The sequence below is a fragment of the Pseudopodoces humilis genome, chromosome 3 (assembly GCF_049639895.1).
Source record: "Pseudopodoces humilis isolate 2021_Gansu_Grassland_sample_001 chromosome 3, ASM4963989v1, whole genome shotgun sequence".
NCBI lineage: Eukaryota > Metazoa > Chordata > Aves > Passeriformes > Paridae > Pseudopodoces > Pseudopodoces humilis.
Window position 1 is genome coordinate 20,026,799 of NC_142202.1, and position 13,732 is coordinate 20,040,530.

Below are 13,732 nucleotides of genomic sequence, written 5' to 3' on the forward strand. Positions count from 1 at the left end.
AATGCACTTTTTTGTAATTGGAGCATTGTGATGGAAGCCCATAAGACACCTTTAATTTCTATTCTATCTTCCTTGGTCCCTTGGAGTCATTTGGTCTAATTTTGGTTGTGTGGTTTTTTTTGTTTTCTTTTCTTCCTCTTGTAAAACCTGGCTTTTAAGTTTAAAAGGTCTTTGATCATTGAGGAGTTCACAAGAGACAGGTGAAGTTCACGTGTAGTAGATATTTAAATGCTGTAGTGAGGGTGCTGGTGAAAGCAATGAGGAAATTAAGACTGTCTTTAGAGCATGGCAAAAGTATCTGGAATAGATATTCCCTAGAAGCCATGTTTATTTGGCTAAGGAAATGAAATGGAGTGAAAGCATAGTGTATGGATACAGAAGAGGATCTGATAGGAAGGAAAATATTGTATATGATTAATTATCCCATTACAGTCAACACTTACAGGGCAGCATAAATTAACATGGGTGCTATACATAACTGAGCTTTTTAAAAGCAAGTCAGTATTTCAAAATGCCTGAGAAGGTGGTGTTCTAACCTCAGTGTCATCAGATTTTTAAACTGTGTACTTTTGATAACATGTATTGCAGAAGCATATGTATAAGTGTTAGAGGTGTGTATGTACACTGTTTATTGAAACTGAACTTATATATATATATGTATATGATATATATTTTATTTCAGTTTGAAACTGAACATATATATATATGTAAAAGGAATGCCCCTGAGAGGTAAGCAGAAGGATATTTAAAGTGTTGGAATAGAAAGTTCTAGTTAATCATGACTTATTGCAAGTTTTAAAGTATTGTTACTGTTGCTGTCTGAAGTGTTTCTTTGGATATTTGTTGCCTATTTCTTCAGAGGCACTATCCTCAGAATTCCTAGGGCGTAAAAATGAACTTGATACATAAAACCTCATGCTCAAGTCACTGGTGATCTTTCCGTAGTTATGCTGGGTTCAGAATCTTGAAGTTTATTTCTTTTCACTAAAAGTATTATTAAAAATGTATCTCAAATTCATTATTGAAAATCAGTTTTTAATCTTAGTTTTAGACTAATTGGGCCAAGTTAGGCTTCATAATTTGGCCACCTGGCTCTATGTGATGTTTTCTCAGGAAACTTTTCACAGATGGTGAGAAGTTCAGATACTATATATCAAGAAGGCATGTTTGTTATTAGCTGTAGGGAAAACCATATATTTAAGATGTTTTCTGAAGGGCCTAGACATAGCTGAGAATAAGGACATCTGCATGTTTCTGAGTGTTAGAGTTACAGAGAAATGTTGGTTTTGTTAGGCATTCACAGTAGATTTGTAAATCTACTGTTAGACCTTGACATTGGCTTTTTTGAAACGTACTTATCCATTTTACATGTGGTAGCCAAAAACCAAACCCCAAATCTCCTGATCTGGAATTCTTAACTACCATGCTTTGGACAAATGCAGAGTTCAGATTTGGTGAATGAAGACCTGAAGATGGCAACATATACATCATAGTGCTACCAAATGTGAAATTTCAGCCCTGGAGGTCTGGAAGTTAAATGCAATTCTTAACCTAATAAAGGTGTGACAAACAGCAGGGTGATGTGGGGGTCCAGTGCCCATTTTTATTGCATGTGGGTGTGACAACTGGTAGAAAAACAAATGTTTCACAGTCATTGCCAACTTCTGAACGACTGCTTTTTTTGCCAAGGAGGTTGTAGATGAGGGGAGTCAATCTCTTCTCCCAGGTAACAAGTGATAGAACAACAAAACAAAAATCTCAAGTTGAGCTAGAGAAGGTTTAGATTGGATCTTAGGAAAAATTTCTTCAGTGAAAGGGTTGCCAGGGATTAGAACAGGCTACAAGGGAAAGTGATGGAATCATTGTCCCTGGAAATGTTTAAAAGCATGTAGATGTGGTTTTCAGGGACATGGTTTAGTGGTGAACCTGTCAGTGTTTGCTTAATAGTTGAACTTGATGAACTTAAAGGTCTTTTCCAAACTTACTAATTCTTAAAAGTTTTGTCAACTTTGTAAAATCACAGAACAAGAGATGTTTCAAAGAGGCTCCTTGCTATGTAGTCGGATGCCATCTTTTTCTCTCATACTCCTTCGTGCTTGTGTGTCATTTAACAATAGGTGCAAGCACAGGTGTGCATAAGTAACTGATCCAAGATTAAATCTGAAATGAGATGATGAATGCTTTCAGCTGCTGTGTGGCTGGCCATGCATAAATGGAAACTCAGGGCTGGTAGGTTGGTAGCTATTCCTGTACTGTTTTCCTTTCAAGGAGGACATATTTCCATAGCCATGCTGGGAGGAGGGAGCTGCGTGATCTGGATAGCTTGGCTGGTAGCTTGTTTTTTTGTTCTGCTTCCCAGGTTGTGCCATGCCTGAATGAACCCTCTTGTCTCATGTTGTTGGGTGCTGTGTAATGCAGATTTTTCTCAATGCAGAGAGAGATGGAACATGGATATGAATGAGGGAATTGAATAAGTTAGTGCTGTGTAAGTTGTGAAGAGTTACGGTCAAGGTGTTGTCCTTAGTGCGCTTAAAGTGAGATAATCACAATCAGACAGCGATTGCTCTGATAAACAAAGGCTAGAGTTAAAGGTCTTAAATGAAACCCTGCTAATTTTCATCCTGAAAACTCGTTTCTTCCTTCACTGTGGTGACACTGTGTGTTTTTGGTTTGTTTTTAACAGATTAGAAGATGTGATTATTCTTGCTATCTTATTGCTTGCTTTTTATTTAGTGCATTAACAGTAAATTTCAATAGATAAATTCATGTGATTTCATTTTCTCTCCCAAGTGGCTTTTGTTATAATTTGTGACTGGTCTGTAGTTCTTGGACTACCTTAAGGTTATGGTTTTTAATTCAGATTCTTTTACACACAGATGATGCTTTACCAGCACCAGCTGTGAGTGAAATAGTTCAGAAACTTCAGTACAGTTTCCTAGTTTTCAATGAATAGGTGATATAGACACACTGAAAAAATAACAAATAATTGTAATAATGCTTGGAATAACAACCATGAAGAAAAAATACTTAACAGAAGCAACTTATTTTGAAGCATTTAAATTCCTTCTGAAAGACAGAAATTATAATTGCAATATATTGTGTTTCTTTTGTTTCACTCACAAGGTCAAATGGTAGTAGCACAAACTACAGTTATTACAATCTTAGGAACTACAAGAACAGACATTGTTTAAAATGCATCCAGATGGATGGATTAGGTGAATGCCTTCTGTGCCATAAACATAGCAAGCACCATTTTGCATCTTTAAAGATTTAAGTGAATCAGAATCTCAGGACATTAGCCTGTACTGAGTATCTAAATTCTTAAAATTATGTTCTTCTGTCACCTTCCTTGGTTTTACTCTGTTTTTGAGGTGACTTTAACAGGTTAAAATGATAATTAAAATGTTGGGTTTGTTATTTCCCGTTGTGCTTTCTCACTTTTTGTCTTAGCCTAATATTATTAACACATAGAAAAAAATATGAACATGGAGACTATAATAGTAAACTTGTGAGGTGAAGAAATATTCATGTCTAAGAAGCAGCATTTTCCTTTATTTCTGATATATTTCAGTGTGATCGCTGCTTGCCATTGTACAATGACAAGCCTTTTCGTCCAGGTGACCAAGTTCATGCCTATAATTGCAAACCATGTCAGTGTTATGGCCATGCAGAAAGCTGCCACTATGACTTAGCAATGGATCCTTTTCCTCTGGATCACCACCGAGGCGGTGGCGGAGTGTGTGATAACTGTCAGCACAACACAGCTGGTAAGTCAAAGAGAATGGAATGTTTGTTTTGCAGTCCCTTTTTTGCTAAGTCTTGTGTCAGCTGAAATTAGTAATGCCCAATGGCTGACAGTCCAATAAATTCTCATGTATATGTATTTTTAAACTATTCAGATAATGCACTAACAACAGAGGTGTCAACTCTTAAGCCATGGGAAAATACTGTAAGATTTAATACAATCTTGTATAAAAACTTTAATGCAAAATACATTCAAATAAATAATTAAAATATATGGTTTCAAGGCAATTCCCATTACATGTGCTAGAGCATTTAAATCTAAAATATAATCTTACTGGACCAGTTTAACAGACAACATCTAAAAAGGTTGTCAAATTTTGCTCTAATGTCAGTTTCTTACGTATTGAATAAATCTCTTTATTCAATGTAGGTAGTACATTTGAATACTTCTTAAAAAATTCTCTTCTATTTCAGTTTTCTTGGCTTTATCTAGTAAAGATAAAAAAGAAAAGTTTCAGGTTCAATTTTTCCAAAAAATGTATAGGCATTTGCATGGCACAGCTTTTATATAAGTGTGGTATTATATAACAGATGGAAGTTTAATGGAGTAAAACATAGTTTGTAACAGGTTCATTGTTTCATATGCTCTGGATCACTAAATTGGCAGGTAGAGATGAAAGGTGCATTAAAATGGACGTCCTGAAAATTATAGAATTCTCTCAAAGGAATAGTCTTTAATTTTGAATTATACAGCTAATTTTAATGAATTGGAAGCCATAATGCATAACCTTTCTTTCATGCAGGAATGAACTGTGAGCTGTGCAAGGATTTCCATTACAGACAAGCAGGTGTAGATCTTTCAGCCATTGATGTTTGCAAACCCTGCGACTGTAACTCAACAGGCACCAAAAATAAGAGCCTCCTGTGTGATAATGTAAGTAACCTCAATTGAGAAAAAAGGAGAAAATGTTTCAATCAACTGGGTTGACAGCCATAAGGTGTTACAAAGTATATTCAGGTGGTAACTAGTGTATTATAATACATGCTTAAGTACAGACTTTTAAAAATGATAATTGACTAATATCAGACATTTGAAAGCTGAGAAAACAGAGAGGAATCTGACATGTAGGTGAAGAGTTACTCATCTAGATGAGCAACAGACACAAAAGATGCTGTATGAACAGTAGTTTTGGGATGTTACTTCTGCACTCAGTAATGTTAAAACATCTAGGTTTTGAGTGTTTTTGGAGGATTTGGTTCTGTCTTAAGGTTCCTAAAAGGTCTTGAAAATTCTGTCAATAAGCTGAGCCTGAAATTGAACTAAAATTAAGCTACTTTTCCCATAATAAGACAAGGATTGATCTCCCTTTTAGTTTATAAAGTCCATTAAAAATAAAAGAAACCCACAAAGTGACGCTGACAAGAGAACATCATCAGCTATGCTTTTAAAGCCAGTGGACCTCATTGTCATGCAAGCTGTCTAGTCCAATTATAAATCTATCTGTAACTTTTAAAACATGCATGTTGGAAAAAAAAAAAAAAAAGGAAAAGCGGTTAAAATCTTGAATCTTGAAAATCTTGAATCTTGAAAATTGTGATTTCTGTTCTATGCATGTGTCCTGTCCATTGTCAAGATGTCAAGATTGAATTTTTTTTTTAGGAATAGGGAAGAAATAATTGCTTTGAAATTTATTTTGAAGGTTGAACTTATTCTGCAGGTAAATGTGATAGAACTCCTTCAGCTTGTTGCCAGTTGTCCTATCTCTTCTTTTTTCAACACTTCTATTCATAAAGTATCTCTTGCTTTTTTCATCATATGTCTCTTGTCATTGAATTTTATTTAACAATGAACTCTTCTGGATCCTATTGTATTTTCATCCTCCGTTACCATCATAGTGGTACAGATATGTACCCGGTTTGACTCAGTGCACCTCACAGAACTCATGCATCGAGTACAATATTCTGTGTGACATGCAAGTTTAGCAAAATGTGTTTTTATAGAATAGTCTTCTGAATTACAAAGAGAAATTATTTTAAAATTTTCAGTTTTCTGAAGTAACACACTCTTCCAGTAACACAGAAGTGGGAAGAAAAAAAAACAACTTGCAAAATACAGGTATCATGTTAGGGCTATTTTTAAAGACATACGAGGAATGAAAGCAAATGTTAATTTTTGTATCCAGGGTTTGTGGTGAAATGTTAACCTAAATCAGATTTAGCTGTGATTAATAATCAGAGGAACAGTAGTTTACAGAAATCAGTGCTTTATACTTAAATATACAAGAATGTTGATAATGTCCGACTATGGAAGTATGAACAGGGAGATAAAATGGGAAAAATGGGGGAGACTGTATTGCACAAAAAAGCATCAAATGCTGCAGTAGAAGCAGAGCAGGGAGAAATGATTGAGAGGCATTAAAGAATAAATTAATAAGGCTGGGGACAAAAGGCTGAAATTAATTACATGAAATAGGAAGGCATCATTGGAGGAAGTGTTTCCAAATTTGACCTGTGGAAGATGGAATCATAAGGAATAAGGACCCTCCTCGTGAAAATTAATTGTCACATGTCATTGATAATTTTCAAGGAAATTTGGCAAAAATGAGGCAGAATACACTTTTACTGCATAACTCATCACTTTCTTCAGATCATCAACATTTTTTTCTTTTTGCAAAGTGCCACTTTAGTCACTAAGTTCCATGAGGTACAGAGTTCCAAAATTAATCCATTGAATCACAAAACAGTCTAATCTATTGAATCACACAGAAAGAACCTTCACTTGTCAAATGAAGTATTATTCATGTTGATAGTTTGCAAGATTTGTAGAAGAGCTGACTGCAACACAGTTGCTCCCATCTCAGTTCTTTGGACTGATCATGAAAACTTTATTGCCTGTTTTGTTACCTATTGCACTCTACCCTTGGTGAGAAATGCATGTAGGTATGGAGAATTTCTCCCTTGCAGCATTTCTCACTTCTCATACATCTGAAGATCATGCCCACTTACAGATCAGTGTGTAACTTCCTTTGTATTTTAAAGAGCAAACTAACATAGTAAAACTTCAAAATTGTGACTTTATGGCTTGCAGTAACAGGTGGAATTTTAGAAGAGTCATGTAGCAGTGCATCTACAAGCAATTTGTTAGATATTTTTGCAGAGTGAGGTTTTCCTTTGAGACTGGTGAGTACAAGTGGGAATTGCTGCAGCCTGATAAAATTTGTCCACTTCTGTGCTGGTTATTGATGTTTAGTCATTGTAGAAAATATGGTTGCCTTGTCTTTGTGAGCATTTGTCAAGAAATATTTCAAACAATCAGAAAGTCCAGATGAACTGTTAGAGGTACTTGAATCCTAGGAGAGTGAAAGAATTAGCTGCCTTCCTCTTTTCTCCTTAACCATTCGCACGTGAGAAAGTTCTACCAGAATACTGCTGACGTGATCAGTCTTGCTCTAGCTGGAGATTAATGTTTTCTGGCCCTCATACCAAAATCCTTTATTCATTTTCCTGTGCTTCTTTTTACGCAGACTGCTTTACAAATACTTACATATTCTATCAGACATGGCAGCTTGTAGTCCTTTTGTGATTCTGTTATAGTAAGTCATATATAATGCTGGGAGAAAAAGTATTTTTTTCCTGGGCATTTGTTTTTAGACAAACTTCAAAGTGCTGCTATTGCCTTTACCTAGTCTTTGGAAGTAACATTCTGGTCTCGGTGAATTTCGTTGTCTTTCTTTACTCAGCTTTTGCTGATTTTTAAAAACTGACCCTTAACATCCAAATAAATATATCTCATGTACTTGTAGAGAGGAAGCTGTATTTTAATGCAGAGGATATTGTTCAGAGTTGCAAAGACTTTATTTTCTTCTGTCAAGGTGGCAGCTGTATTGTCTCATGTTACAGGAAAACTCTAAGGCAAGAAAATGAAGAAAATGTTATTTACTATTTTCTCTGAAGAGTCAAGCAGATTCCGGTGCTTCTAAGTAACTGTCTGAACAGACTTCAGATTTTGCCTTTCTGCACACTCCCTAAATACTGTTTTATAAAAATTATATATATGTATGCACAAAATGAAAATAGTATTTCTGTTTTCATTTCTGAGTTAATTCTTTTATCCAAAATTAGAATGAGCATTCCCCTTTTCATTTATCCATCCATATGGAATTCAACCAGTTTATTGTGATTGACAATAAATAAATAAATGGAATATGTATTGCAAGGGAAAGAACATAGGGTAAAGCAGTTAATTAAGGGGATTTCAGTCAACAAATATACCAAAGAGAATAAGGAACGTAAAGGATGCAAATGTGTTGATGAAAAATATTGTGCATAGTGGAGTCCACAAAAAAATCAAGTTATCAAGCACTGTGTGTATTCTGAATCCTGGGTTTCCCTTAATGGAAGGCCTTTAACCTTATTGCTAAAATGAGGGAAAATTAGGTTTTTTATGTTCACTAATCCTATGGCTTTATTTCAGATGGATTTTTTAAAGTGGAAATGCTGGTTTTCTGTGAGAGTTTATCTGTGGGATTTGGTCCACTCACACCCCTTGGAGTGTTGTGAGCAGAGGGTAAATGCCTCATTTTATGTTTTTGAGCAGAAGTAGTAGAAAGCTACTGACTTTTGAAAGTCATCATATGTGATGACAAGAAGAGATACCAGGGGAGTGCAAAGGAACTTCATTATTGCTGCTTATTCAATTTTCAGTTCCCAAAGTCGACATCCTGAGAATACTCTCAGGTATTTGGTGTCAGACCATTAACCTATGTGTGTGAGCCAGCACACCGTACCGTTCTCATTTCCTAAACTGGTGAAAAATAAAAGAAAATGCAAGTCCTCAACCCCCTTGCTTCCCCTTCCTGAGACTGCAGACAGCTGAATGTTGGGGTCCTTGCCAGATTTGCATCAAGTAAGAAGATAGAGAGAAATATATGATTAGCATTTATATCAGAAAGGCAGAATGTTGAGACTGGTACCAATCAATTACAAAATTGGTGATGGCATAATGAACAAAAAGAATCTCATGCCAGACCTAAATATACTCCTGAGTCTTGCAATGCCCTGAAACTTGCAGTGAGTCAAGGAAAGGTGCTTCTGCTGTGGTAGAGAGTAAATAATTGAAATTAGAAATGACTTGGCCAATTATAATATATTTTTGTCAGATGTTTTGGACTTCAAAACCACAAGTTAACTTTGGAAAAAGAAACTTCGTGTCAACTTTGTTTTATTTAGTCTGTTCCAGCCCCATATCACATTTACTGTCCAGAGACTTTCTGATTGTGTTTTTGACACTATATTACTTCTATTACAGACACCAAAGAAAAGCAATTTGAAATTACAAGCCTATTCAAGGCAAGGATTTTAATTTGATTTTAACTTTCAGAAAGGCTTAGGCAAATGATTTTTTTCAGAAAATTTCATTTTATAATATAAGAATACGTATGGCCAACAAGAGTTTAAATAGCCAGAAGTTATATTTCTGATACTATGATATGTATATGTTGAATATCTACTAGGTGAGTGCTATGGCTAAACAGTTGGTTGTACTCTAATGAACAATTAAGACAATTCTTTGGAATATGGCACCCTTTGTCCTGGTTGCTTAAATCTCCTTTTAAGTCTGTGTATCTGTCTAGTAACAGGACATTGGAAGGGTTGCTGAACAGGCTTCACTTTGAATTTGTCATTCTAGATGTAATGTGTTAAAGTATCCCCCAGTTAAAGAGTCTGAAGCAGATGAACTGCTCAGTATACCTAAAATTCAGAAACATTAAGTAGTTGGATTCCTGATTAAGGACGAGTCTGCAGTTGTGGTTTATGCAGGAGAAGGTTGCTGGCATACCTTTTGTAACTGTTTACACCCAAGGATATAGGAAAAATGTGTATTTTGTACGTAAATTATAAATGACACAAGGGATACATGTGAACTTGGCATCAGTGATTCTCTGCATCAAATAACAATTGTAATTATGAGGTCCCAAGACACACCACCACTTGGTAGTAATGCTCGGCCAGGTTCATTTTCAGAGTCAACAATCCAGACAGATATTTTCCATCAGTGATTTAGTACCAAGATGATCATGTTAATACACAGGCAGTTTCTGTCTGCTGACTGGGTCAGAACCAGGCTTCTCAGGCATTAGTAATGGGAGCACAGATTGCTTTCTGCTCTCCTATAATCAGCATTGGTTATAGAAAAATGAAATATTTCTCTTTAAATGGCAGATAACATTTGAATCAGGGAAGGGGGGGAAGTTTCAGTAATATCTCCAGTGAACAACTGGTGAAATTCTGGTTAACAAAACCTTTAAATATTCATTGCTACCAATACTTTCAGTGATACCATAGTTTCCAGAGTAAGCCAGATTTACAGAAATAATAACAAAAATAGCCTATTTCCTTTGTAATTCACTTGGATTTTTATGTAGTTATTGAAATGGTTTGTTCTCCCCATTTTGATGTAGATTTCCATGCTATAACCTGTGGTATACTTATTTCTGCAGCATTATAAGCATTTATCAGCTTGTTCAGCTTCTTTGAAACAGTATTCATTGCCAAGCATTTCACTGATTATTTCTCTGTCTGTACAGAGAAATTAAGGATACTGTTTTTCTGTATTTCTCATTTTTAAATCAAATACTCCCCAGATAAAGCCCAAATATTCTTTTAACAGGCAGATCTGGAAATGGTTTTGTTGGCTGGTTCCTGGACAGAATTTGAATTTTTTAGTTGGCCAGACATTTCTCTGTCATTTAAAGAGTTATATTTATTCTTCAAGCATAATTTTTTTTACCCTGTTATGGTTGGGTTTGGGGTTGTACATTTTCCGCAAGTGCATGTGATGAAAATTACTGCTTCTTTTAATAGCTTGACACAAAATTATGCTGGAGGTCCTGGTATTCTTTGCTTCTTCTAGCATTGTGTAATCTACATGTTTCTCTTGTGGTGTCTGGAAAGATCTACCCTTTGCTCAAAATTAGCCATGGATTTCCAGGTATTCAGGGTCAGAACAGCTCTGCTGTGTGAGACTAATCTAGCACAGTATCTTCTCTGCTAACCAGAAGTGTGATCCTGCTGTGATGTGCTTTTCTAGATTTCAGTTATTTATGGATTTAGGGCTCAGGATTTTTGTCTAAGTAGCCACATGTTTGGTGTCCACATATGGAATTAATATAAGTAATTTTTTTAAGCAATTCATTCTTTTAATTTTTCTTTCTTAGGATTTCCTGGGTTTTCTATCTTGTAACTTGAGAAAACAAAAATTCATTCTATAAGACAGTCATGATTTTGTAGCCACGTATTCCCTTCATTTCAATCCTTTATTTCCAAACTGTAAAGTCTCTAGTCTCTTTTCATTTGTATCTTTGCTTATTCTACTTACTCTGTGACCTCTTTTATGTTAGAGAGGGTAACCAGATACACAAATTATGTAAAATGTTGATACAAAACAGATTTTTATGACAGAATGAGACTTCCTGTGCAATTTTCAGTTCTTTTCTTGATAATCACAGTATTCCTATTGCCTTCTTAAATGCTTCAGAGCTTCCAAATGATTTGTAGGGGAAATGGAGCAGCTTTAACAGCTTCTTTCTTGAGTGGTAATAGCTAATTTTGGACGAATCACTGTCTACCTATAGTCAGTGTTGGTTTTCCCCAGGCATTAAGTTTGTACTTCTTGATGTAGAAATTAATTTGACTTTTTGATCATCCATTTGGTTCAGTGTATGTGATATATTAAAATGCTGCTGACTTAAAGAAATGCAGTAGTATCATGTAGCATGATTTTCCTTTGGGAAAAAATATCAGGTTTTCCAATATATCATTTTAATTTCTAGTAAAATGTAGAACAGTAATGAAAAAGAGCCTACTAGAATGTAGATCTTAGAAATTTCTTACAGCCTTTTAAGGAGATTGATGTAATTTTATTCCTCTTTTACAGGTGTTTATTTAAGCAATTATTAAGTGTTTCAATATGTTGCATTTTGTTTCATCTAGAACTTTAGTCTCATGTAAAGTGTAGTCACTCTTCAACAGCTGAGATTTTGCTAAAATATTTTGCTTCCTAATTCTTTGGTTTTAAATCAGTCTTAAAAAATCATTCCTGATATAGAAAGGTAGATGCTCTTTTGTAGTGAGGAGCTGTGGAAGACTTCCTTTACGATCTCTGTTGTGGTTCTCTTTCCTGAATGCTACAAGTAATCATAAAAGCATTAGTTGGTCATCTGCTGTCCTCAAAGCAGAACTGTTGTCAGTGCTATATCCAGTCAGTCATGATTTTGTCTGGATAAATCTTGATACTTCTGGGAACAGAGATTCCACATGCCCTCTGGATAGCCTGTTACTGATGCTGCACGTGTCCACTCTGAATCTGCAAATCATACCACTTAATTATTTATTGTCCTGATTCTGTGGTAGTCTTCCTTTGTTTCTGACATTCAATTTTTTTCTCTTCATGCTTTAGGCATGTTTCTTGTTAAATGCTCATTTTTGTGTTGCCTTATTCTAGTTTAAAATTTGGTGGTGGTGATCTTCTCTTAGCTATCCTGTTTTGGTCATACTTTCAGTTATTGAAGATGTCATTTTCCAGGTAATGGTTTCCTTCCTGTGGCAGCTTTTGGAGTAACTTCTAAGTTTTTTTGGGTATGAGTTGAGTGCTATTGTGTAACCTGTGTATGCTGTGACCACTAGCACAAAAATGTTTCTTTTACAGTTATGCATTAAACTGGGTATTTTTCTTCATTTTCTTCATTTAGGATTAAACTCAGATCTGCTTTTCACATGCGAGTTCTCTGATGAATGGCTGTGATGCATGACTGGGTCTCTTATGATACACTAACTATCTAGATCAAATCCAGTCTAAAAGGGAATTAACTTGAAAATCCTTGTTGCTGTGTTTTCTGCTATTGTGGTCTTTTAACTCTTCTTGTACTTGCTGTTGTCCTGTGTTTATAATATCTACATCTTCCTGAAAATTAAGGCTGATACATCAGTAATAGATCTCTATCAAGAAGTCATATTAAAGAGATTTTATGGACTACAGAATCCTTTTATGAGGAAATGGTAGGAGTATATTCTTCTCTAACTTTTATTCAATATTTCCTGCACTGTGAATTTACTATTAGTTGTTCATATATTCTATTTTGTATTAATAAAGCTTAGAGCTTCATTTTAGATTTGAGGGTGTGATGATAATATTTAAGTGGAAATTGCCAGCAGCTTTGTCTCTCTTGTTTCAGCTTGGCTGACTTGTAGATTAAAATGAAAAAGGCAACTGTTAAGAGAAATTTTTGTTTCAGTAGCTAATTAAAAACCAAGTACATTGAACTACAGTTGTTGATGTCATAGATGAATATGGCTTTTGAATTACTGTGCTTTTTCATATTTGTAAATATTTGCACTGACTGAAAAAATACGCTGACCTGAAGAAAATTCCTTGTAACACAGTTCCTTTATTTCTACATTTCCCAGAACACTTCAGTTAGAAAAGTTAGGTTTTGTTCCTTGATTATGGATCCCAAACCTTTTGCCACCTCCCATCTCTGTGTTGCTTTGACTCCCTGGGATTGTTTTTGTTGTGCATTAACTGATGTCATTGTTTCTCCATTCCTGTGCTGTTGCCCTTTCCCTGTGGTTGGTTTCCCCACCATGAAAGTGATGAATGTAGAGATTGGGGTTTTCCCCCGGCTTTCAGAGGTCTGAAGTTGAGGTAGCTTTTTAGGACCCCTTTAATCTTGCACAACATGTGAGACTTGTACTCCCAGATGATGGTCTTGGCATAACAGAGAATGTGTCAGCTCCTTCTGAATAGCAATGCTACACCTTTAGGGAGAGGTGAGGACTTTTACATACCCTCGGCGAAGCTGAATGGTTTGGATCTCAGCTGAACCAAAAAGAGGGAGAGGGTTTGAGTTCCTGTGCTGTTGGATCACATCCTTCAGTAGAGGGAAGGGAAATGTACCTTGGACAAGTAATCAGAAAGGAAAACCTTCAA

At 35.5% G+C, this 13,732-nt stretch overlaps 1 protein-coding gene across 1 annotated transcript in view; it reads left to right on the forward strand.

The window, feature by feature from the left end:
* Positions 1-13,732, forward strand: part of USH2A (usherin) — a 370,331-nt gene that overhangs the window by 45,152 nt on the left and 311,447 nt on the right. Inside the window, exons 10-11 of the mRNA XM_005523335.2 lie at positions 3,572-3,767; positions 4,548-4,678. Coding sequence (XP_005523392.2) covers positions 3,572-3,767; positions 4,548-4,678 — 327 coding nt within the window. The remainder of the gene's footprint in view (positions 1-3,571; positions 3,768-4,547; positions 4,679-13,732) is intronic.